We start from the raw sequence: 25,197 nt of genomic DNA, 5'->3' as shown, positions 1-25,197 counted from the left end.
CCACTCTGTGTGCTGACGTTAGGCCATGTCACAGAGATGACAGGACGGGGTCCCTGTCTTGGAGAAGGATACAGACAGCCACACATAACCTCAGTGCAGCAGGATAAGCACTTCCACAGGGGAGGTCCAGAGGGAAAGTGGGGCCAGTGGCACTGACCCCTAGATGATGAGAATTGAAGATCAGCCAGTATGTGAACGTGGCGTCCACGGAGGGCCTGCTTCTGAGCGCCACTGATCAGGAACAAAGGCCTCCAGTTTGGCCTGCAGGGCGCTGCTCCCCATGTTTGGTTCACAGGTCCAGTTGGCAGAGGGAACCAAACCAAGTCCTTTAAATAACTTGATTGGGGTATCCAATCACCTGCATAGGGGTGCAGAAAATTACCCATCACTCCTTCAAATAACTCATTGTTTCTATCACAGTGCACTCAGGACATGGATTCTCAGACCATCCTCAGAGAAGAAACCCACCAAGATGGACCCAGCAGGACCTAAAGGCAGACGAGACCCTCCCCCAAGAGACTGTGCATCAGCTTCCTGGGCTTCCAGGGAGAGACAAAAACAAACAACACAGAGAGAGGGCAGGGGCAGGTCTGAGCTGGGAGGGATGAGGGAGTCACAAATAGCCCAGAGTCAGAACAACACCCATATCCATCATCATTTATTTATTAACAAAAACAAAACCAAACCCTCCTCTCCCCAGGAAGCTTTCCCTGATTGATAGTCACCCACATTCCATTCATCAGTCTTCTCATTGACAGGCTGCATTGCCAACTTTAAGTTTGACCCATCTCTGACTCAATGTCTGGAAAACCCACCTCACAATCTTCCCTCACCGACTGGCCATGGACCTGCCACCCATGTCAATTACCAGCATCATCTTCCCCACCCTGTCCTGGGCCCTTCCCAGTCCCGGCTGCTCCGCCTTTATTGGGGCTCTCTTTTGAAGCTGGGAGAACTTCTTCCCTCGTGGCTCCTGTCCAATCAGGTATGTGTAGTGAATGAGTGACCAGAACATCAGTGGTGAGGCCTGGCTTCCTTGTCAGAGAGCTGACTCCCCGAGAGAAGAGACTCCACCCTCTCGGACAAAAAGCTGGGGGTAATGGCTGTCTCCCTGCTCAGACAGGGGTGCCTGGGGGCAGGGGCTGTCTCCCCACTCAGACAGGGGTGCCTGGGGGCAGGGGCTATCTCCCCACTCAGACAGGGGCTCCTGGGGCAGGGGCTGTCTCCCCACTCAGACAGGGGCTCCTGGGGGCAAGGGCTGTCTCCCCATTCAGACAGGGGTTCCTGGGGGCAGGGGCTGTCTCCTCATTCAGACAGGGGCTCCTGGGGCAGGGCTGACTCCTCCCCCAGACAGGGGCTCCTGGGGCACAGACTACCCAAAATGACTGATCCTCAGAGTAGGACCAAATCTTTCTTTCTGAGCCCAAAGCAGATCCACGGAACCAGGATCTGAGCAACATCCAGAAGTCTTTACAAAGTTGCTTTATTCTCTTCCCTCACAGCGTTCACTGCACACACACACACACACACAGCTCTGTCTTCAGCTGCCCACAGCTAGGTCACACCTGCTCCCTAGGCAGGCCCCCGCACCCCCCCTAATAGAGGCTGTGCTGGGTGCAGTAATGGGCACACAGCTGCCGGTGGTACTGCAAGTGGTAGTCCTTCACCAGCTTGCCCAAGATGTAGAGGAACTCCTCAAAGCAGATCTGGTTGTCCTGGTTCTTGTCTGCCGCCCGGAACAACTGTGTGATGTAGTACGGCTCCTTCCGGCCCTGAGGAGTGAGCAGAGGGTCAACCATGCACCCCAGCACCACCCTGCAGTGAAGGCCAGGCGCTCCTCGGCCTGCTGGTGGGAGGACAGGGGCAGTCGGTGGGAGAGTGTGGCCTGGCCCTGTCTGGAGGGGGTTTGCAGGAGACAACTCCTCATTCAGTCAGTGCCCAGGACCCTCTGTGCTGCAGAATGTTCAGGCAGCAGTGTCGGGGGCACCTCAGCTAACTGGACCTGGGGCTGCGTGGGAGACAGAGAGTACAGGCAGGGCTCCATGTGCTGGTTGACTGGGCACGCCCAACACAATTCACCTTTGCCCATCATCAGGGGCTCTGGGCTAAGTCGGTTCAGTCATATCTGACTCTGTGCAACCCCATGGACGATAACCCGCCAGGCTCCTCTGTCCATGGGGATTCTCCAGGCAAGAATACTGGAGTGGGTTGCCATGCCCTCCTCCAGGGGATCTTCCCAACCCAGGGACTGAACCCGGGTCTCTTGCATCGGCAGGCCGGGTCTTTACCACTAGCGCCACTTGCCTATCTCTCCACTAGCTAAAGTGCCAGCTCCCCTGCAGGGACAGCCCAGCCCAGGGGCGTCAGGGTAGAAGGCTATGCCTTCCTCCTCCACAGTGGGAGCCTCCAGGGCAGAGCCCCCTGCCCCTCATGTCTGCATCTCCAGAGCTACTGCTGGGCCAGCACCAGGTGGGGTCAGATATCTCCACGCAGTGTCATCTGCCTGGGAACTATTTAGGACTCTGTGCCCGTGTCACCTCCAGAAAGCACAAAAGACGGGAAAGGCCAGAGCTAGGGGCCCTGGAGTTGCTGGGACGTCCCAAGTAGGCAACGCTCAGGGCTGGCATAGGGAGGAAAGGGGCATTTGAGGTGGAAGGGACAGCAGGGAGGAGTCCAGCTCAGAGGGTGGGTGCAGGCAGGAGGCTCACTGAGCAGTGGGGGTGAAGCAGGTGTCAGCAGGATTTCATTGGTGGGCACAGGAAAGCTGGGGTGAACCTCTCAGAAAGCCTCCAGGAAGGAGGTCGCTGCAATTGTCAGCAGCCATGGGCCTGGGAGCAGTCCTCATCCCTGTGGAAATTCTCCCCTTCCATCTCCCCCATGGCCCCACCATCTACTTATTGTCTTATCTCCTCCGCAAATTTGGTTGACCTGAGAAACGGGAGGCCTCCAGCCTGGGGCAGGCACGTCCGGCTTCCCTCCTCTCAGACCACGGCCCAGGCTGCTACGTTTGCCCAGTGAGTCCTCCAGTGCAGGTTCTGGGGTCCTTGCACAGCCGCATGACATTGGCAACTGGCCTTGGAAAGAAAAGGTTTTCCCAGAAACAGGGACTAGCCAGTCACCCTGGTCCCACTGCCCTGTGACTCTCGAGGCTGCACTCCAATAAACAGAGGGTGAGGCTCTCTCCTCCAACGTGTCCCAGAGGCCGGCAGGGGACATGAGATATGACCAGGGGAAGTGCCTCTCCTGGAATGGAGGGCCTTGAGTTGGGCACCACCTGAAGTACTCTGGACGTGACAGTCCAGAGACCCCGGGGCTGGGCGCCAAGGGCCAGGAGACAGATACTTCTGCCAGCTTTGCAGTCCCCAAGGAGCTGGGTAGTCACAGGGCTGGGGCTGATGACAGAGGAGAGGCACAAGCCTGAGGAGGTGGCTGAGCCCAGCCTGAATTCCAGGGCTGGGCCCCCAGGCTGCTCGGAGGGACTCTGTTGGCCTCTCAGATGGGAGAGGAAATGACATTCCCAGCCCCGCAGGTTAGCAGCAGCCACCACAGCCCAAACTGTCCTCCACTGGGACCAGGAGGTGGATGAGAGAGGCTTGGATAGACCCCAGGAGAAGGGCCTAGGGTTCAAAGGTCAGGTGTGGGGCAAGGTCGCTGACCGAACTAGCTTGTGGGCAGAGGAAGGATTTAGGTCCTTTTCTTTCCAGAAGCAGGTCAGGCAGAAGAACAAACAGGTTTGGGGTTAGGACTGAGTTTCAGGGATTAGCTGTGTTTGGTCTGGAGTGGGGCCAGGCAGAGAGTTTCAGGAGAGGGAAGGACAGAAAATAAACCCAGGCTGGGCCACGCTTCTCCCACAAAACATCCTGCCCTCCACCCTCCCACACGCCCCCTCCCCTAGCTGGAAGTGCTCCTAAGAGATGGCTTCCTGCACCTTCACCCACCCCAATCGCTTCCAGCCCCACAAGCAACCCCATACTTTATGTATCCGCACCCAGCCCCACGCACCAAGGTCTCCATGAAGTGGGGCACATTGTCCATGAGCAGAGCCTTCAGCTCCTCCAGCGACAGTGTCTCTGCATCCCCTTCCCGGGCAGCATACTCGTGGTAGCAGTGGATGATTTGGAAGAGGGATTCCTCCACTGGTGTGTCCGTCATGGTGGCTGGGCCTGGGCCCAGGATGGGGGCAACTCAGGAGATGCAGGGGGAAGCAACTGGGGACAGTGGAGAATCTGGGGGCAGGGAGCACAGCAGAGCAGGCCAGGCAGAGGCCAGGCCACAACAGGTGGGTGCTTCCTCCAGGAATCTTCTGCCCACCTGTGTAAGGGCCCCTCTCTGCCCTCCCCACCTGACCTCTTGCAAACTTGGCTCAGCCTCCCTGCCCTGCAGGAAACTGCCACAAGCTCAGGACAGGGCTCTGTCCCTTCCCCGAGCCAGCAGCCTTCCAGGAGACAGGATCTGTGTCCTGTGTCCCACTCCCAACCATGCCCTCAGCTTAGGAGCCCTCAAAATCGAGAAATCAAGGAGCCCTCAAAATCAAGAATGAGAAGAAATTAGACTCTTGGAAGCAAGATGACATATCCCAATGGAAATATTTTTAAACCCCTTGAGAAGGCAAGATACCCACTACCATAAACTATTTTGTAACACAAACAAAATATTGAGATAACTGTCCTACCCAGAACCCCAGATGTACTCAAATATTGTTTTCCTTTTGAGGCTTAATACAGACGGCACAGGGACCCCCATCTTGCTCCCACTCCTGCCCTGACTGGCCCTCTTTGAAGGGGTCTGTGTGCCATCTGCATGCCCCCGGGGCCCCCAGAGTCTCTGTGTGTGGGGCTGTTCAGTGCCCAGTGTCAGGGGCAGGCAGGGGTGCCACGGCCTCTCCCAGTCACCCCAATCCCCATCCAGGTGCTCTACATGGGTGAAGGCAGGTGCCCTCAACCCCCTGCTCCCCACTTCCTTTAGAGATGAGAGCCCTGTTTTCAGGAGACAGGGCTGTCCAATAGTATCAGCTGTCCTCCCTGGATTCTGGGCAGGTAAGATTCAGGACAACTGGTTCCAACTCTTAACAGAGTCAGCCAGGCCCTGGGCAAAGCAGTTTATGCACAGTATCCCATGCAATCCTCACAATGACCTTATAAAGTAGGCATCACGCCCCCACCCTATCTTCCTGAGGAGGAAACGAAATCCAAAAGGCCTAAGTAAATTTCTCCAAATCACACAACTGACCATTTGGAGCTGGAATCAGTCAGTGTCTTTGGGGTTATAAGACATGTTTTTCTTTTGGAAGTCCTTAACCCTTTTGAGGCCACAGTATGCTATTGGGACATCCATCTACAAGGCACACATCCTCCAAAATGGGTAAGAACTCCTTTCAGCTATCCTGGACCTGTGTAGGATATCCTGGACCCACACAACCCAGCCCACCCCCACAGCTCTCTCGGACCAGGCGCTGACCTGTTGCTGCTGGGGTGAGGCTGCTGCTGATCCACAGTCTTGATCTGTTTTATCCTAGAGACTCCTCAGTGCTCAGGCAAGAGGCAGTTTGAGAGCAGGGGCTCCTCTGCCAAGTCCCACATCCTGCCCATCCTCAATGCCTCCAATTATGGTAGCCAGTGCTGTGACTCTTAACTGGTTCCTCAGCAGCACGACTGAGCCTTAATTGCATTCCTGAGATGACATCACAGGACACTGCTTTCTATGATTAACTCAGTTTCAGGGACCCACCTGCCCTCAGAGCCTGATCTAAAGCATCTCAGAACCACAGAAGATCATGTTATCCATCTCCCCACCTCAGAGCTCATCATCACAGCTCCAGGGCTCATTTGGGGTCAGACACACAACTTAAATACAACTTTGGGGATGTCCTCCCACAGTTAGCAAACCCCCAAACTCCAGAGTCACGAAGCACATTCATTCATCCAACAAATATTTCTCAAGCAGTAGGCCCTCTCTAGGCAATAAAGAGTAAGACATGAGGCCAAGTCACAGGGTGGGGACGCTTGGAGGGGACAGAGTCACACACAGTCAGAGAGCACTGTGAACACTCCTAGTTTAGGGGCATAAACAGGGTACCCTGGGCACCCAAGGAGCACCTCTGCCTTCCTGGAAAGCTGAGGAAGGTTTCCTCGGGAGATGCTATTTGCCGTGGCACTTGAAAATATGGTTGCAAGGAGATGCATGGAGAACCAGGCACTCCAGACAGAGGAAAAGGCTTTGCCCAGGGGCAAAGGCTCAGGTGCATGAGAGAGAGTGGCTTGCTTGGGGGGTGAAGTCCACAGGGTATCCAATGAGCAGTTAGAAGAAACAAGACTGGAGAGGTAGGATGGAGACCAAATGTGAATGGCCCTGTGTGCCAGGCTAGAGCTGCAACTTTATCCTGCGCAAAGAAAGTAGCTGACGGGGGATTTTTAAATGGGTTGGGTGATGGGTGAGAGGTGACAGAAGTAGTAAGGACACCTTTATGACCAACCTAGATAGCATATTGAAAAGCAGAGACATTACTTTGCCAACAAAGGTCCGTCTAGTCAAGGCTATGGTTTTTCCTGTGGTCATGTATGGATGTGAGAGTTGGACTGTGAAGAAAGCTGACCTCCAAAGAATTGATGTTTTTGAACTGTGGTGTTGGAGAAGACTCTTGAGAGTCCCTTGGACTGCAAGGAGATCCAACCAGTCCATTCTAAAGGAGATCAGCCCTGGGTGTTCTTTGGAAGGAATGATGCTAAAGCTGAAACTCCAGTACTTTGGCCACCTCATGCAAAGAGTTGACTCATTGGAAAAGACTCTGATGCTGGCAGGGATTGGGGGCAGGAGGAGAAGGGGACAACAGAGGATGAGATGGCTGGATGGCATCACCGACTCAATGGAGGTGAGTTTGAGTGAACTCCGGGAGTTGGTGATGGACAGGGAGGCCTGGCCTGCTGTGATTCATGGGGTTGCAAAGAGTCAGACATGATTGAGTGACGGAACTGAACTGAACTGAACCCACTGCAAAGAGGGAGTGATCTACTCTAAAGGGGTCCTGACGTGTAAGCTTGGCCTCCATTCAGGTGCCATCTGGCTGACAGGTTCTTGAGTGACGGGTGAACTGCCTCACCACCCCCCCACCCCGACCCCAAGCCTTCTCTCTGCCAACCCCTTCCACTTCTGTCTCACCCATGCATCTTCCATGGGAGGAGTCACACAGGCTGATGAGTAAATCTTCCAGAAGGGAGCGCCAAAGGACAGTTAATTAACCAGAGATTGTGTCTTGGCATGCCTGAAGATTTGAGAGAAAAATAGGTATATAGTTAAAGCAAAATGTTTTCCAGTTTACAGGGTGAGCCTTCATCTGACCAACTTAATGATTTCCTGAGCAAACAAGTGGTTCATCAACACACGTTTATATTTTGAAAATAAAAGCAGGGCTCAAATTTCTAAACAGTAAAACAATTTGGCAATGCCAAGCTGAAGTCACAGAGATATGTTTGATTCAGCCATCATTCTCCTGGGAATTTATTTTACAAAAGTAATCAGACAGACATTTAAAAGCAATAAATAAGAAAATATTCACAACTCTGATATCTATAGACAAGGGACAAAATAGAAGTGAAAACCTTGAAAACAACTACTTATCAAATTTCAGATGGAGATACATCCTTGGACAATCCCCACATGATAATTTGTTACTCAAAAGGAACTCCAATTTTGGCCCATGGCATGAAGTGGGTAGAAGGTCATTTGCAGCCCTCTTCACCCTGCCTTTGTTCAACTTGGGAAAAAATGGCTCTCTATACCATCGGACTACACAATGATGACCTCCTCCCACAGCTCTGGGGTAACTATTTTGTCTTATTATTATGCTGTGGGCATCCTCTCACACTACTAATCAATGTGAGCCCAGTTTTTAATAACTGTGGAGTGATCATTTGTTTCATGCATCAAAATTGATTGTATTAATCTATTATTGGCAGACATTTAAAATACTCCAAGTCTGTCCACTTTAATCAACTCTTCCTTAATGTTGATATTTCTTCAGAATTTTGGCATATGTGCTAGATTCTGGGAAGAAGGGTAACAGAAGTGAATTGATATTCCCTTCCCCTGCCAGAGCCAACACTCTGTATCCACCCAAAGCCCACCACCAGAGCTACCCCCCACATCTCATTACAACAAGCAAGTCCCTAAACACCAGCTGCACAGCCAACCCACACATACACACACCTGAACACAGACATCACTGCTGCAGAGAGAGCTCCCATGTACTAAACCCGAGAGGGCTCCCCATGACTTCCTTCTGTGAGAGAAAAGGCCCACCCCAGCAGCCTTCCTCACCCTAATATAAAAATCAGTAGACTGCTTTACAGTGCTGCATCAGACTGCATGTGTCTAGATATTTACCTTTACCTGTGAGATTGATGCTGGCCTATGTTTTCACATTGCTGTTTAGTGAGTTTTCATTTAGATTGAAGAACTTTCTTAAGCGTTTCTTGTGAGGCAGTTCTACTGACAACAAAGTCCCTTAGTTTAGTTTGTCTGGGAAAAGAAAAAAAAGAAAAGCCTACGATCTAATGACTTCATGGGTGAATTCTCCAAACATTCAGAAAAGAATACCACCAGTGCTTCTTAAACTCTTTCAAAAAATAGAAGAAGGGGAAACACTTCCAAACTCAGTTCTTGAGCATCACCCCAATACCAAAATCAGGTAAAGATTTTACAAGAAAATAAAACTACAGGCCAATACCCCCTGATGAATGTAGATGCAAAAATCCTGAGTAAATACTAGCTAACTGAATTTAAAAATACATTTAAAGGATCATGTACCATAACTAAATGGGGTTTATCCCAGGGATGCAAGGATGGTTCGATGTGTGTAAGTCAATCAAGGTGGTATAATACATTAATACAATGAAAGGAAAAAAAAAAAAACATGATTATTTCAATAAATGCAGAAAAAGTGCTTGACAAAGTTTAACTTTCATTTACAATTAAAACTCTCAACAATGTAGGTATAGAAGCATCTTATCTCAACACAATAAATGGCATATATGAGAAGCCCACAAGTAACTCCATAGTTAATGGGGGAAAAACTGAAAGCTTTCCCTCTAAGATCTGGCATAAGGCAAGGAGGCTTACTCTTGTCACTTCTTATCAACATAATAATGGAAGTTCTAGTCAGAGAGATTAGACAAGAAGAGGAAATAAAAGGCATCCAAATAGGAGAAGAAGAAATAAAAGTATCTGTTTGCAGATAGAAAGATGATATACATAGAAAACACTAAAGACTAAACAACTACAAAAATCCTGTTATAAATAATAAACTAATTCAGTAAAGTTACAGGATATGAAATAAACATATGAAATCCACTGTATTTCTATACCCAAACAATAAACTATCCAAGAGGGAAATGAAGAAAATAATCTCATTTACAACAGCAACAAAAAGAATAAAATACTTAGGAAACAACAAGAGGTGAAAAACTTGCACTCTGAAAACTTATAAAAATATTTATCAAGGAAATTTTTAAAAACACAGACAAAAGGAAAGACATCCTTTGCTCATGGGTTGGAAGAATTAATATTGTTAAAATGTCCATTCTAACCAGAGTGATCTATAGATTCAATGCAATCCCTATCAAAATCCTAGTGACATTCTTTATAGAAATAGAAAAACAATTCTAAAATTTGTATGGAACTGTAAAAGACCCTGAATAACCAAACCAATCTTGAGCAATAAGAACAAAGCTAAAGACATTTGATGATTTCAAAATTCATTACAACACTACAGTAATCAAAACAGTATGATACTGGCATAAGTATCATCTATAAGACATATAGATGAATGAAACAGAATAGAGTCCAGAAATAAATCCACACCTTAAAGTCAACTGATCTTCAACAAGAGTGCCAAGAGCACAAAATGAGGAAAAAATCAGTCTCTTCAATAAACGGTGTTGGGAAAATTGAATATCAACATGCAGAAAAAGGAACCATGATCTCACCATATACAAAAATCAATTAAAAGAAGGATTAAGGACTTAAATGCAAGTCCTGAAACTGTAAAAACTACTAGGAAAAGACATAGGGGGAAAGCTTCTTGATATTGGTCTGGGTAATAATTTTTTAATATGAACCTCAAAATCACAGGCAACAAAAGCTAAAATAGACAAATGGGATTGCATTAAATTAAAAAGCTCTGTACAGCAAAGGAAACAAGCACAGAGTAAAAGGAAACCAGAATAGGAGAAAATATTTTCAAACCGTATATTTGATAAAGGGTTAATATCAAAAATAAATAAGAAACTCATACAACTCAACAGCCAAAAAACTAATGTCCCTCGGGCAAAGAATCTGAATAGATATTTCTCAAAAGAATACATACAAATAGCCAGAAGGTATATGAAGAAGCGCTCAACTTCAATAGTTGAATAAGAAATGCAACTCAAAACCACAATGACATAAAACCTACCTGTCAGAGTGGTTACTATCAGAAAGACAAAGATAACAAATGTGGGTGAAGATGTGGAGAAAAGCAAATCCTCATATACTGTTCTGGGGAATGTATATTGGTACAGACTTCATGGAAAATAATGGAGGTTTCCTCAAAACTCAAAAATAAGATTACCTATGATCCAGCAATCCTACTTCTGGATATATATCCAGAGGAAATGAAACCACGATCTCAAAGAGATATCTGCATTCCTGTGTTTATTTCAGCATTATTCATGTAGCCAAAATATACTAAAACCTAAATGTCCATAGACATGGATTCCTGGGGGTACAATGGTTAAGAATCCACCTGCCAATGCTGGGGACACAGGTTCGATCCCTGGTCTGGGAAGATTCCACATGCCAATCAGCAACTACGCCCCTGCATCACAATGACTGAAGCCTGTGTGCAGTAGAGCCCACCCACACACTACAACTACTGAAGCCCACACGCCTAATGCCTGTGCTCCCCAACAAGAGAAGCCACCGCAGAGAAGCCAGTGCACCACAGTTAAGAGCAGCCCTTTTGTACCAGAACCAGAGAAAGCCTACAGGCAGCAACCCAGCACAACCAAGAATAAATAAATAACTTAAAAAAAAAAAAAAACTCTATAGACAAATGAACGGACAAAGAAAGCATGATATGTGTATACAACGGAACAGTGTCTGGCCATTAAACAAGAAAGAGGTCCTGCCATTTTCAGCAACATGAGTGAGCCCCGAGAAGGTTATGCTAAATGAAACAAACCAGGCACAGAAGGACAGACACTGCATGATCGCACTATGTGTGTAATCTAAAAGGGCTGGAATGCGAAGTCAAATGGGCCTTAGGAGCATCACTGCAAAGAAAGCTAGTGGAGGGGGTGGAATTCCCGTCGAGCTATTTCAAATCCTGAAAGATGATGCTGTGAAAGTGCTGCACTCAATATGCCAGCAAATTTGGAACACTCAGCAGTGGCCACAGGACTGGAAAAGGTCAGTTTTCATTCCAATCCGAAAGAAAGGCAATTTCAAAGAATGCTCAAACTACCGCACAATTGCTTCTCACACGCTAGTAAAATAATGCTTAAAATTCTCCAAGCCAGGCTTCAGCGATACCTGAACCATGACCTTTCAGATGTTCAAGCTGGTTTTAGAAAAGTCAGAGGAATCAGAGATCAAATTGCCAACATCTGCTGGATCATCAAAAAAGAGAGTTCCAGAAAAACATCTATTTCTGCTTTATTGACTATGCCAAAGCCTTTGACTGTGTGGATCACAATAAACTGTGGGAAATTCTGAAAGAGATGGGAATACCAGACCACCTGACCTGCCTCTTGAGAAACCTGTATGTAGGTCAGGAAGCAACAGTTAGAACTGGACATGGAACAACAGACTGGTTCCAAATAGGAAAAGGAGTACATCAAGGCTGTATATTGTCACCCTGCTTATTTAACTTATATGCAGAGTACATCATGAGAAACGCTGGGCTGGAGGAAGCACAAGCTGGAATCAAGATTGCCAGGAGAAATATCAATCACCTCAGATATGCAGATGACACCACCCTTATGGCAGAAAGTGAAGAGGAACTAAAATGCCTCTTGATGAAAGTGAAAGTGGAGAGTGAAAAAGTTGGCTTAAAGCTCAACATTCAGAAAACTAAGATCATGGCATCCAGTCCCATCACTTCATGGCAAATAGATGGGGAAACAGTGTCAGACTTTATTTTTCTGGGCTCCAAAATCACTGCAGATGGTGACTGCAGCCATGAAATTAAAAGATGCTTACTCACTGGAAGAAAAGTTATGGCCAATCTAGACAGTGTATTGAAAAACAGAGACAGCACTTTGCCAACAAAGGTCCATCTAGTCAAGGCTATGGTTTTTCCAGTGGTCATATATGGATGTGAGAGTTGGACTATAAAGAAAGCTGAGTGCCGAAGAATTGATGCTTTTGAACTGTGGTGTTGGAGAAGACTCTTGAGAGTCCCTTGGACTGCAAGGAGATCCAACCAGTCCATCCTAAAGGAAATCAGTCCTAAATATTCATTGGAAGGACTGATGCTGAAGCTGAAACTCCAGTACTTTGGGCACCTGATGCAAAGAGGTGACTAATTTGAAAAGACCCTGATGCTGGGAAAGATTGAGGGCAGGAGGAGAAGGGTACAACAGAGGATGAGATGGTTAAAAGGCATCACCGACTCAATGGACATGGGTTTGGGTGAACTCCGGGAGTTGGTGATGACAGGAAGGCCCGGTGTCCTGAGGTTCATGGGGCCGCAAAGAGTTGGACACAACTGAGCGACTGAACTGAACTGAAGTGAAAAGGGCTGAACTCAAAGAAAAGGAGTAGAAAGGTGGTTACCAGGGAATTAAGGGAGAGGGAAATGAGAAGACAAGGCTGTGGTCCTAGTGTGATTAGATTGACTAGTTTTCTGTGATTATGGTTTCAGTGTGTCTGCCCTTTGATGCCCTCTTGCAACACCTACCGTCTTCCTTGGGTTTCTCTTACCTTGGATGTAGGATGTCTCTTCACAGCTGCTCCAGCAAAGCGCGGCCGCTGCTCCTTACCTTGGACGAGGGGTATCTCCTTACCTTGGACAAGGGGTATCTCCTCACCACCGCCCCTCCTGACCTTGAACGTGGAATAGCTCCTCTAGGCCCTCCTGCACCTGCGCAGCCACCACTCCTTGGACGTGGGGTTGCTCCTCCCAGCCACCACTCCTGGCCTCAGGCTGGGGGTAGCTCCTCTCTGCCGTTCCTGCACCATCACAGCCTGGCACTCTCAGCCGCTGCCCCTGACTCTCGGCCACACTATGTGCGCTGTCGCAGCTGCCCACCTATCTCAATGAAACTAAGCCATGCCTGTGGGGCCACCCAAGACGGGCGGGTCATGGTGGAGAGGTCTGACAGAATGTGGTCCACTGGAGAAGGGAATGGCAAACCATTTCAGTATTCTTGCCTTGAGAACCCCATGAACAGTATGAAAAGGCAAAATGATAGGATACTGAAAGAGGAACTCCCCAGGTCAGTAGGTGTCCAATATGCTACTGGAGATCAGTGGAGAAATAACTCCAGAAAGAATGAAAGGATGGAGCTAAAGCAAAAACAATACCCACTTGTGGATGTGACTGGTGATAGAAGCAAGGTCCGATGCTGTAAAGAGCAATATTGCATAGGAACCTGGAATGTCAGGTCCATGAATCAAGGCAAATTGGAAGTGCTCAAACAGGAGATGGCAAGAGTGAACACTGACATTCTAGGAATCAGTGAACTAAAATGGACTGGGATGGGTGAATTTAACTCAGATGACCATTAAATCTACTACTGCGGGCAGGAATCCCTCAGAAGAAATGGAGTAGCCATCATGGTCAACAAAAGAGTCCGAAATGCAGTACTTGGATGCAATCTCAAAAACGACAGAATGATCTCTATTCGTTTCCAAGGCAAACCATTCAATAAGACAGTAATCCAAGTCTATGCCCCAACCAGTAACGCTGAAGAAGCTGAAGTTGAACAGCTCTATGAAGACCTACAAGACCTTCTAGAACTAACACCCCAAAAAGATGTCCTTTTCATTATAGGAAACTGGAATGCAAAAGTAGGAAGTCAAGAAACACCTGGAGTAACAGGCAAATTTGGCCTTGGAATACGGAATGAAGCAGGGCAAAGACTAATAGAGTTTTGCCAAGAAAATGCACTGGTCATAGCAAACACCCACTTCCAACAATACAAGAGAAGACTCTACATATAGACATCACCAGATGGTCAACACCAAAATCAGATTGATTATATTCTTTGCAGCCAAAGATGTAGAAGCTCTATACAGTCAACAAAAACAAGACCAGGAGCTGACTGTGGCTCAGTTCATGAATTCCTTATTGCCAAATTCAGACTTAAATTGAAGAAAGTAGGGAAAGCCACTAGACCATTCAGGTATGACCTAAATCAAATCCAGAACGATTATACAGTGGAAGTGAGAAATAGATTTAAGGGACTAGATCTGATAGATAGAGTGCCTGATGAACTATGGATGGAGGTTTGTGACATTGTACAGGAGACAGGGATCAAGACCATCCCCATGGAAAAGAAATGCAAAAAAGCAAAATGGCTGTCTGGGGAGGCCTTACAAATAGCTGTGAAAAGAAGACAAGCGAAAAGCAAAGGAGAAAAGGAAAGATATAAACATCTGAATGCAGAGTTCCAAAGAATAGCAAGAAGAGATAAGAAAGCCTTCTTCAGCGATCAATGCAAAGAAATAGAGGAAAACAAAGAATGGGAAAGACTAGAGATCTCTTCAAGAAAATTAGAGATACCAAAGGAACATTTCATGCAAAGATGGGCTCAGCAAAGGACAGAAATGGTATGGACCTAACAGAAGCAGAAGATATTAAGAAGAGATGGCAAGAATACACAGAAGAACTGTACAAAAAAGATCTTTATGACCAAGATAATCACAATGGTGTGATCACTCACCTAGAGCCAGATCCTGGAATGTGAAGTCAAGTGGGCCTTAGAAAGCATCACTACAAACAAAGCTAGTGGAGGTGATAGAATTCCAGTTGAGCTATTCCAAATCCTGAAAGATGATGCTGTGAAAGTGCAGCACTCAATATGTCAGCAAATTTAGAAAACTCAGCAGTGGCCACAGGACTGGAAAAGGTCAGTTTTCATTCCAATCCCAAAGAAAGGCAATGCCAAAGAATGCTCAAACTACTGCACAATTGCCCTCATCTCACACGCTAGTAAAGTAATGCTCAAAATTCTCCAAGCCAGGCTTCAGCAATATGTGAACTGTGAACTTCCTGATGTTCAAGCTGGTTTTGGAAAAGGCAAAGGACCAGAGATCAAATTGCCAACACCCGCTGGATCATCGAAAAAGCAAGAGAGTTCCAGAAAAACATCTATTTCTGCTTATTGATTATGCCAAAGCCTTTGACTGTGTGGATCACAATAAACTGTGGGAAATTCTGAAAGAGATGGGAATACCAGACCACCTGACCTGCCTCTTGAGAAACCTGTATGCAGGTCAGGAAGCAACAGTTAGAACTGGACATGGAACAACAGACTGGTTCCAAATGGGAAAAGGAGTACGTCAAGGCTGTATATTGTCACCCTGCTTATTTAACTTATATGCAGAGTACATCATGAGAAACGCTGGCCTGGAAGAAGCACAAGCTGTAATCAAGATTGCCGGGAGAAAAATCAGTCACCTCAGATATGCAGATGACACCACCCTTATGGCAGAAAGTGAAGAGGAACGAAAAAGCTCACTTGATGAAAGTGAAAGAGGAGAATGAAAAAGTTGGCTTAAAGCTCAACATTCAGAAAACTAAGATCATGGCATCTGGTCCCATCACTTCATGGCAAATAGATGGGGAAACAGTGGAAACAGTGTCAGACTTTATTTTTCTGGGCTCCAAAATCACTGCAGATGGTGACTGTAGCCATGAAATTAAAAGACGCTTACTCCTTGGAAGGAAAGTTATGACCAACCTAGATAGCATATTCAAAAGCAGAGACATTACTTTGCCAACAAAGGTTCGTCTAGTCAAGGCTATGGTTTTTCCAGTGGTCATGTATGGATGTGAGAGTTGGACTGTGAAGAAAGCTGAACACCGAAGAATTGATGCTTTTGAACTGTGGTGTTGGAGAAGACTCTTGAGTGTCCCTTGGACTGCAAGGAGATCCAACCAGTCTGTCCTAAAGGAGATCAGCCCTGGGATTTCTTTGGAAGGAATGATGCTAAAGCTGAAACTCCAGTACTTTGGCCACCTCATGCGAAGAGTTGACTCATTGGAAAAGACTCTGATGCTTGGAGGGATTGGGGGCAAAAGGAGAAGGGGACGACAGAGGATGAGATGGCTGGATGGCATCACTGACTCTATGGACGTGAGTCTGAGTGAACTCTGGGAGTTGGTGATGGACAGGGAGGCCTGGCGTGCTGCGATTCATGGGGTCGCAAAGAGTCAGACACGACTGAGCGACTGAACTGAACTGAACTAACTGAAATGGGAAGAAGTTGGTCAAGGGATACAAAGTTTCACACATGCAAAATGAGTAAACTCTAGTGTAAGTAAATGTGGCTACAGTTAACAGTTCTTTACTGTACACTTGAAATTTGCCTAGAAGATAGACAATAAGTGTTCTCATGCAGGAAAAATAAATAAATAAATATATATATATATATATTTATTAATATTATATATGTGTGTGCTCAGTTGTGTCTGACTCTTTGCGACTCTTTGGACTGTAGCCCTCCAGATTCCTGTCCATGGGATTTTCCAGGCAAGAATCCTGGGGTGGGTTGACATTTCCTCCTCCAGGGGATCTTCCCTACCCAGAGAACGAACCCACATCTCTTGTGTCTCCTGCATTGCAGGCAGATTCTTTACTGCTAAGCCATAGGCGAAGCAAATATATATAATATATATGATTAATATGTTATTTAGATTGATTATGATGGTTATTTCATAATGCATTATGTATATCAAATCATCAAAATGCACACCTTAAATATTACCATTTTTGTCAAATATTCCTCAGTAATAAATTATTTAACATTCTGTCTTCTAGAAGCTCATAGTCTGGAGGTAGAGACAGACCCCTACAGAAATCTTCAAGGTAGTGTACTTAGAAAAGAACCACAAATTTGGTGCCAAACATGTATGCCTATCACCACCAGGACACAATCCCAGCCTTCACAAACATCCCAGCTTTCAACATCTTTCCGATTGTGGAGCCCAGTCATTGAAAACGACACCTCGTGGCAGCCAGCAGTCACTGCATCAAAGGACTTGGGTTGAAAAGAAGATTCACCCCCATTGGCCTTGAAGGACTCAGGGTTTTAGATAATTCAAGGATAGGTAAAGACCCCAAGAGAATAATATTAGATTTCTGGTTGGGTGGGGAGAGGAATTCAAACAATTACTTTTAAAAGTAAATGAATATGGCCACTTTAGTACCCAAGATGATGAATCTGATTCAGTTCAGTTCATTTCAGTTCAGTTCAGTCGCTCAGTCATGTCTGACTCTTTGCAACCCCATGAATTGCAGCACGCCAGGCCTCCCTGTCCATCACCAACTCCCAGAGTTCACTCAGACTCACGTCCATCGAGTCCGTGATGCCATCCAGCCATCTCATCCTCTGTCATCCCCTTCTCCTCCTGCCCCCAATCCCTCCAAGCATCAGAGTCTTTTCCAATGAGTCAACTCTTCACACAAGGTAGCCAAAGTACTGGAGTTTCAGCTTTAGCATCATTCCTTCCAAAGAACACCCAGGACTGATCTCCTTTAGGATGGACTGGTTGGATCTCCTTGCAGTCCAAGGGACTCTCAAGAGTCTTCTCAACACCACAGTTCAAGAGCATCAATTCTTCAGTGCTCAGCTTTCTTCACAGTCCAACTCTCACATCCATACATGACCATTGGAAAAACCATAGCCTGACTAGATGGACCTTTGTTGGCAAAGTAATATCTCTGCTTTTGAATATGCTATCTAGGTTGGTCATAGCTTTCCTTCCAAGGAGCAAGTGTCTTTTAATTTCATGGCTGCAGTCACCATCTGCAGTGATTTTGGAGCCCAAAAAAATCAAGTCTGACACTGTTTCCACTGTTTCCCCATCTATTTCCCATGAAGTGATGCCCAGTCATTGAAAATGACACCTCGTGGCAGCCAGCAGTCACTGCATCAAAGGACTTGGGTTGAAAAAGAACATTCACCCTCATTGGCCTTGAAGGACTCAGGGTTTTAGATAATTCAAGAATAGGTAAAGACCCCAAGAGAATAATATTAGATTTCTGGTTGGGTGGGGAGAGGAATTCAAACAGTTACTTTTAAAAGTAAATAAATATGGCCACTTTAGTACCCAAGATGATGAGTCTGATTACACTGGTTAAATATGAGGCTCCATTTGGGATTTGGCCAGTTCTCATTATAAATGAATGAATGAACAAACGTTAATCACTCAGTCGTGTCCAGCTCTTTGCGACCCCATGGACTGTAGCCCACCAGTCTCCTCTGTCCTTGGGATTCACCAGGCGAGAATATTGGAGTGAGTTGCCATTCTCTTCTTCAGGGGCTCTTCCCAACCCAGGGATCAAACCAGGGTCTCCTGCATTATAGGCAGATTCTTTACTGTCTGAGCCACCAGGAAAGCCAAACTTTCTATTTTACAGGCCAATTTTATGTTTATAATTAGAGCAAACTGATATCATAGTCAGTGACTTCACTGGTACCTGAAACGTGGGATGGGCTGTGCTTGAAGGGAGCTTACAAGATGGTTTGGAATCAGGGGGGATGCTTAGGATGAAAGAGAACATAAGTGTGATAGTGATAGGCAACTCAGTTTCTTTACTATATAGAAAATAAGAATAGTATCAGAGTATGGGGAGCGCCTTCTGTAGGATTAACAGGTTTCTAGAGACTGGCAAAATAACTAAAAGTATAAAATAACTTTAAAAATGCCTCCTCTGTGCTGAGTACTGTCCCCATGGACTTTCCATCTGTCTCATCTTTATAACAGTTGCTGATCAGGAACCTAAGGAAAAACAGGGTTAAGGAATGTGCTCAAGGTGACTCGGCTAGTAAATGCAGAAGCGTGATTCAAACACAGCTCCATGTACAGCTCCATGAAGCCCATACTTAAAAAAAAAAAAGCTTTATTGAGACATCGTTGACATATCATTGACATATAAAAGTTGTATATATTTAAAGTATACAACTTGATGTTTTGATACATGTATACTTTGCAAAATGATCACCAGAATCAAGCTAATTCACACATCCATCACTTCACATAATTACTATTGTGTATATGTGTTAAGACTTAAGAGTTATCCTCTTGTGGTATACTTGTAGTAGACTACAAGTATACAGTACAGTATTGTTAACTTTTATCACCATGTTGTACATTAACTACTATATCACCTTGCTTCTAAATAACAAGAGATCCAGCCGGGGAAGAGTCCTGCCAGTAGAGTGTAAATCTAATACAAAAGCACACTCAGATGGGAGCCAGTCTGATGTGTTCAAGGGTCAGAAAGAAGACCTGGAATGATGTAAAAGAAAAGCAGAGAACGAGAGAGAGAGATATGAGAGATAGGCACTGGTTTTAACAGAAAGCAAGAAATGAGAAAAGATCAGAAGAAGGGGGGACTTTGAAAATTTGGAGTTTATGCTAAATAGCATGGGAAACCACAGAAAGTATATGCTGTGCTCAGGAACTAGAAGACTATGCTATGTTAAAGCTTTCAGTTCCCCCCAAAGTGATCTATAGACTCAGGGCAATCCTATCAAAATTCTAGCCAGAATTTTTATAGCCATTGACAACTTACTTTTTTAAAAAAGGATGGGACCATTATATCTACTACTGTGGGCAAGAATCCCTTAGAAGAAATGGAGTAGCCATCAGAGTAAACAAAAGAGTCTAAAATGCAATACTTAGATGAAGTCTCAAAAATGACAGAATGACCTCTGTTCATTTCCAAGGCAAACCATTCGATATCATGGTAATCCAAGTCTATGCCCTGACCAGTAATGCCAAAGAAGCTGAAGTTGAAAAGTACTATGAAGACCTACAAGACCTTCTAGAACTAACACCCAAAAAAGATGTCCTTTTCATTATAGGCGACTGGAATCCAAAAGTAGGAAGTCAAGAGATACCTGGAGTAACAGGAAAATTTGGCCTTAGACTACAGAATGAAGCAGGGCAAAGGCTAACAGAGTTCTGCCAAGAGAATGCACTGGTCATAACACCCACTTCCAACAACACAAGAGAAGACTCTACACATGGACATCACCAGATGGTCAACAATGAAATCAGACTGATTATATTCTTTGCAGCCAAAGATGGAGAAGCTCTATACAGTCAACAAAAACAAGACCAGGAGCTGACTGTGGCTCAGACCATGAACTCCTTATTGCCAAATTCAGACTAAAATTGAAGAAGGTAGGAAAAGCCACTAGACAATCAGGTATGACTTAAATCAAATCCCAAATGATTATACAGTGGAAGTGAGAAATAGATTTAAGGGACTAGATCTGATAGAGTGCCTGATGAACTATGGACTGAGGTTCGTGACATTGTACAGGAGACAGGGAGCAAGATCATCCCCAAGAAAAAGAAATGCAAAAAAGCAAAATGGCTGTCTGAGGAGGCCTTACAAATAGCTGTGAAAAGAAGAGAAGTGAAAAGCAAAGGAGAAAAGGAAAGATATACCCATTTGAATGCAGACTTCCAAAGAATAGCAAGGAGAGATAAGAAAGCCTTCCTCAGTGATCATTGCAAAGAATAGAGGGAAAAAATAGAATGGGAAAGACTAGAGATCTCTTCAAGAAAATTAGAGATACCAAGGGAACATGTCATGCAAAGATGGGCTTAATAATGGACAGAAATGGTATGGACCTAACAGAAGCAGAAGATATTAAGAAGAGGTGGCAAGAATACACAGAAGAACTGTACAAAAAAGTTAATCCTGATGGTGTGATAACTCACCTAGAGCCAGACATCCTGGAATGTGAAGTCAAGTGGGCCTTTAGGAAGCATCACTACAAACAAAGCTACTGGAATTCAAGTTGAGCTATTTCAAATCCTAAAAAATGATGCTGTGAAAGTGCTGCACTCAATGTGCCAGCAAATTTGAAAAACTCAGCAGTGGCCACAGGACTGGAAAAGGTCAGTTTTCATTCCAATCCCAAAGAAAGACAATGCCAAAGAATGCTCAAACTACCGCACAGTTGCACTCATCTCACACGCTAGTAAAGTAATGCTCAAAATTCTCCAAGCCAGGCTTCAACAATATGTGAACTGTGAACTTCCAGATGTTCAAGCTGGTTTTAGAAAAGGCAGAGGAACCAGAGATCAACTTGCCAACATCTGCTGGATCATCGAAAAAGCAAGAGAGTTCCAGAAAAAACATCTATTTCTGCTTTATTGACTAAGCCAAAACCTTTCACTGTATGGATCACAATAAACTCTGGAAAATTCTGAAAGAGATGGGAATATCAGACCACCTGTCCTGCCTCTTGAGAAATCTGTATGCAGGTCAGGAAGCAACAGTTAGAACTGGACATGGATCAACAGACTGGTTCCAAATAGGAAAAGGAGTACATCAAGGCTTTATATTGTCACCCTGCTTATTTAACTTATATGCAGAGTACATCATGAGAAATGCTGGGCTGGAGGAAGCACAGGCTGGAATCAAGATTGCCAAGACAAATATCAATCACCTCAGATATGCAGATGACACCACCCTTATGGCAGAAAGTGAAGAGGAACTAAAATACCTCTTGATGAAAGTGAAAGTGGAGAGTGAAAAAGTTGGCTTAAAGCTCAACATTCAGAAAACTAAGATCATGGCATCCAGTCCCATCACTTCATGGCAAATAGATGGAGAAACAGTGACTGACTTTATTTGGGGGGGCTCCATAATCACTGCAGATGGTGACTGCAGCCATGAAATAAAAAGACAATTACTCCTTGGAAGGAAAGTTATGACCAACCTAGACAGCATATTCAAAAGCAGAGACATTACTTTGCCAACAAAGGTTCATCTAGTCAAGGCTATGGTTTTTCCAGTGGTCATGTATGGATGTGAGAGTTGGGCTGTGAAGAAGGCTGAGCGTCGAAGAATTGATGATTTTGAACTGTGGTGTTGGAGAAGACTCTTGAGAGTCCCTTGGACTGCAAGGAGATCCAACCAGTCCGTCCTAAAGGAGATCAGCCCTGGGTGTTCATTGGAAGGAATGATGCTAAAGCTGAAACTCCAGTACTTTGGCCACCTCATGTGAAGAGTTGAGTCATTTGAAAAGATCCTGATACTGGGAAAGATTGAAGGAGAGAGGAGAAGGGAATGACAGAGGATGAGATGAGATGGTTGGATGGCATCACCGAGTCAATGGACATGAGTTTGAGTAAACTCCAGGAGTTGGCTATGGACAGGGAGGCCTGGCGTGCTGCAGTCCATGGGGTCGCAAAGAGTTGGACACGACTGAGTGACTGAACTGAATTGAAAAAAGCCTAGAATAGCCAAAGTGTTAGTTGCTCAGTTGTGTCCAACTCTATGCAAACCCATGTATTGTAGCCCACCAGGCTCCTCTGACCATGGGGATTCTCCAGGCAAGAATACTGTAGTGGGTTGCCATTCCCTTCTCCAGGGGATCTTCCCAACCCAGGGATCAAACCCCGGTCTCCTGCATTGTGGGCAGATTCTTTACTGTCTGAGCCACCAAGGAAGCCCCAAGAAGGGCCAAAGCAATTATGAAAAGGAGAGTTGGAGGATTTATAACACTAGATGCTAGTTAAGGTTTATTATAAGAGCTGCCATAACTAAGACACTGTGAATCTGGTTCAAGTATAGTCAAATAGACCGACAGAATAGTAAAAAAAAAAAAAAAAAAAGCCAATAAACAGAAACCTCGATTAAGTAGAGTTGGGACACCAGCAGGGGGAGCCCTCAGACTGTGACAATGGCAGAGCCTGGTGGCTCAGCCGGTAAAGCGTCTGCCTACAATGCAGGAGACCGGGGTTTAATCCCTGGGTCGGGAAGATCCCCTGGAGAAGGAAATAGCAACCCACTCCAGTATTCTTGCCTGGAAAATCCCATGGACGGAGGAACTTGGTTGGCCACTGTCTATGGAGTCGCAAAGAGTCGGCCACGACTGAGCAACTTCACTATCACTATTACTAACATTAAGAAAGACTTCTTTCCTGTCGAGGACTTAACTTTGGAAGAGGCCTATTCTCTTTTATTTTGCTGCAGTTTCCCTCTTCACTTGATGTCAGGAACTTGCCCATGACTCTGTGGTTGCAGACTGAACTGCAATTTGCTGCTGATCCCAAAGAAATACAGCTTTGCTGGAGAAATATCTGGTAGTCTATTAGTTTCAGGTCAACAGAACTAAATGGAGAACGGAGAAAAAGACATACGTAATATAATATACTTGTTCTATGACAAAAGAAGCACCGCTGAGCCATCGGAAAAGGAAAGCTTTTCAATACATTGGACTGGGTTAGTTGGATACTCATGTGAAAAAAAAAAAAAAGAAACTTGACCTCACAAGTCATCAAAAATTCCAAGTGGACAGTAGGTCTAAAGGTGAAAAGTCAAGGAATAAAATTCTTGTAACATAGGAAAATATCAAGACCTTGGGGTAGGTAGGCAAAGATTCCTTAAACAAGACAAAAGGAACACTATTCCCACAGGGGTGCTGGGATGGTAAGTTGGGCTCAGGAGCAGCCAGGCAGGTGCTCAGTGAACCCAGATTCTCTGAGGGCCACACCAATGCCTCTAGCCCACCTCACTCTCCTCTGGGGGTTTCTGAGCGACAGACCCCCCGAGACCCAACTATACCCCGCTCATAAAGATAACTAGATAGTCAAGAAAATGGTCTTTCTTCAGACTTTTCCTCTCTGACTGATTTGGGCTTCTTTTCCATGCATTTGTGGAAAAGGGTGACCAGGTCCCTGGTGGCTTCCTTAGATACAGTGTGACTCGCCTTTTCTGTCAACAGGCTGAGGCTGACAAAGCAGGGGCGTGGGTGTGTATACCAAACTGAGAACCTGTAGGAAAGAAGAATGAGAGGTGAGGGCTGTGGAGGGGGTAGAAATAGAGCTAAAAAGAAAAACCACAGACTTGCTTTTCCTTTGATCCAGATGATTTGGTAGGAAGCTCGGTAAACAGGAGGGATGAGGGATGAGGGCTGAAGGCCTAGGGCTGTGAGCCCAGGAGAAGACGGTGCTCGCCATGGAAGAGTTGGAGTAGGGGAGCCAGGCTGAGCTGTGGGGTTGGGAATTGTAGGTTCTGGGTGCAGGGTACACAGGGCTGAGGAGGGGCTGTAGAGATAAGAACGACACCCCTTGGAGCCAGAACCTACAAATCAGTACCCAGCTTCCTCTACTGCCACCCTAACTTGTCATCTTATCACCCACTAACCCAGGGCCCTTGAGTCTGGGGTCCTCAAGGGATGACCCAAGCTATGGTCAGGACAGAACCAGAATTCTGAGGGCACGCACCACCCTGCTTGGAGGCTTATATCATGGGAAAGGTCACATCAAGAATGAGCGGGACAGGCTCAAGGGGCATACTAGGGAACCGACCCACCCACATAACAAAGTCATTGTAGGGCACTGGTTTTAACAGAAAGCAAGTGGAGGCAGAGGCACCTTCCTTACATTCCCACCCTTGTACACAAGGCTCAGGATGGAAGAGAGAGAGAGAAAAGGAATGATTCATTAGAGAGCAAAGTCTCCAGTTTCTGCAGAAGGGTTTGCAGCTAGCTTCTGTTGGTAGAAGGGCTAAAAAGAAAAGGATCTTGGCAAAGAATTTTTCAATCAGCATAAGGACAAGCACTTAAAGGACAAGACAGCTGGCCTTTGGGTGGAGGATTAAATCAAAAGGCAGACATAGTTATTTTAATTTATTTTTTATAGAAGTATAGTTGAATTGCAATGTTGTGTAAATTAATGCTATACAGCAAAGTGACTCAGTTATACATATATAAACATTCTTTTTCATATTCTCTTCCACTATAGTTTATCACAGGATATTAAATGTAATTCCCTTTGTTATACAGTAGGACCTTGTTGCTTATCCATTTTATATATACCAGTTTACATGTGCTAATCCCAAACTCACAAGTTATCCTTCCCCCACAGGAGCACCCTTCTCCCTTGGCAACCATAGTCTATTTTCTGTGTCTGTGAGTCTGTTTGTCTTTCATAGATAGGTTCATTTGTAGAATATTTTAGAT

At 45.5% G+C, this 25,197-nt stretch overlaps 1 protein-coding gene across 3 annotated transcripts; it reads right to left on the bottom strand.

Annotated features, from left to right (window-relative positions):
* Nucleotides 1-762: 762 nt before the first annotated feature.
* On the bottom strand, nt 763-5,610 carry LOC109556735 (protein S100-A15A). 3 transcript variants are annotated; one of them, XM_070780677.1, is made up of 3 exons: nt 5,458-5,610; nt 4,003-4,226; nt 763-1,772 (listed from the first exon to the last, which is right to left on the bottom strand). In XM_070780677.1, exons 2-3 carry the CDS (start codon nt 4,150-4,152, stop codon nt 1,596-1,598), a joined length of 327 nt encoding a protein of 108 aa, XP_070636778.1. In that variant the 5' UTR covers nt 4,153-4,226; nt 5,458-5,610; the 3' UTR covers nt 763-1,595. The 3 variants fall into 3 exon arrangements, with proteins under 3 accessions (XP_070636778.1, XP_070636790.1, XP_019813719.2); XM_070780689.1 differs by having other exon boundaries at nt 4,003-4,163; XM_019958160.2 differs by lacking the exon at nt 5,458-5,610 and having other exon boundaries at nt 4,003-4,694.
* Nucleotides 5,611-25,197: the final 19,587 nt, after the last annotated feature.

Source organism: Bos indicus, chromosome 3 (genome assembly GCF_029378745.1).
Source record: "Bos indicus isolate NIAB-ARS_2022 breed Sahiwal x Tharparkar chromosome 3, NIAB-ARS_B.indTharparkar_mat_pri_1.0, whole genome shotgun sequence".
NCBI classification, from domain to species: Eukaryota; Metazoa; Chordata; class Mammalia; order Artiodactyla; family Bovidae; genus Bos; species Bos indicus.
This window is presented reverse-complemented; position numbering and strand designations above follow the sequence as displayed.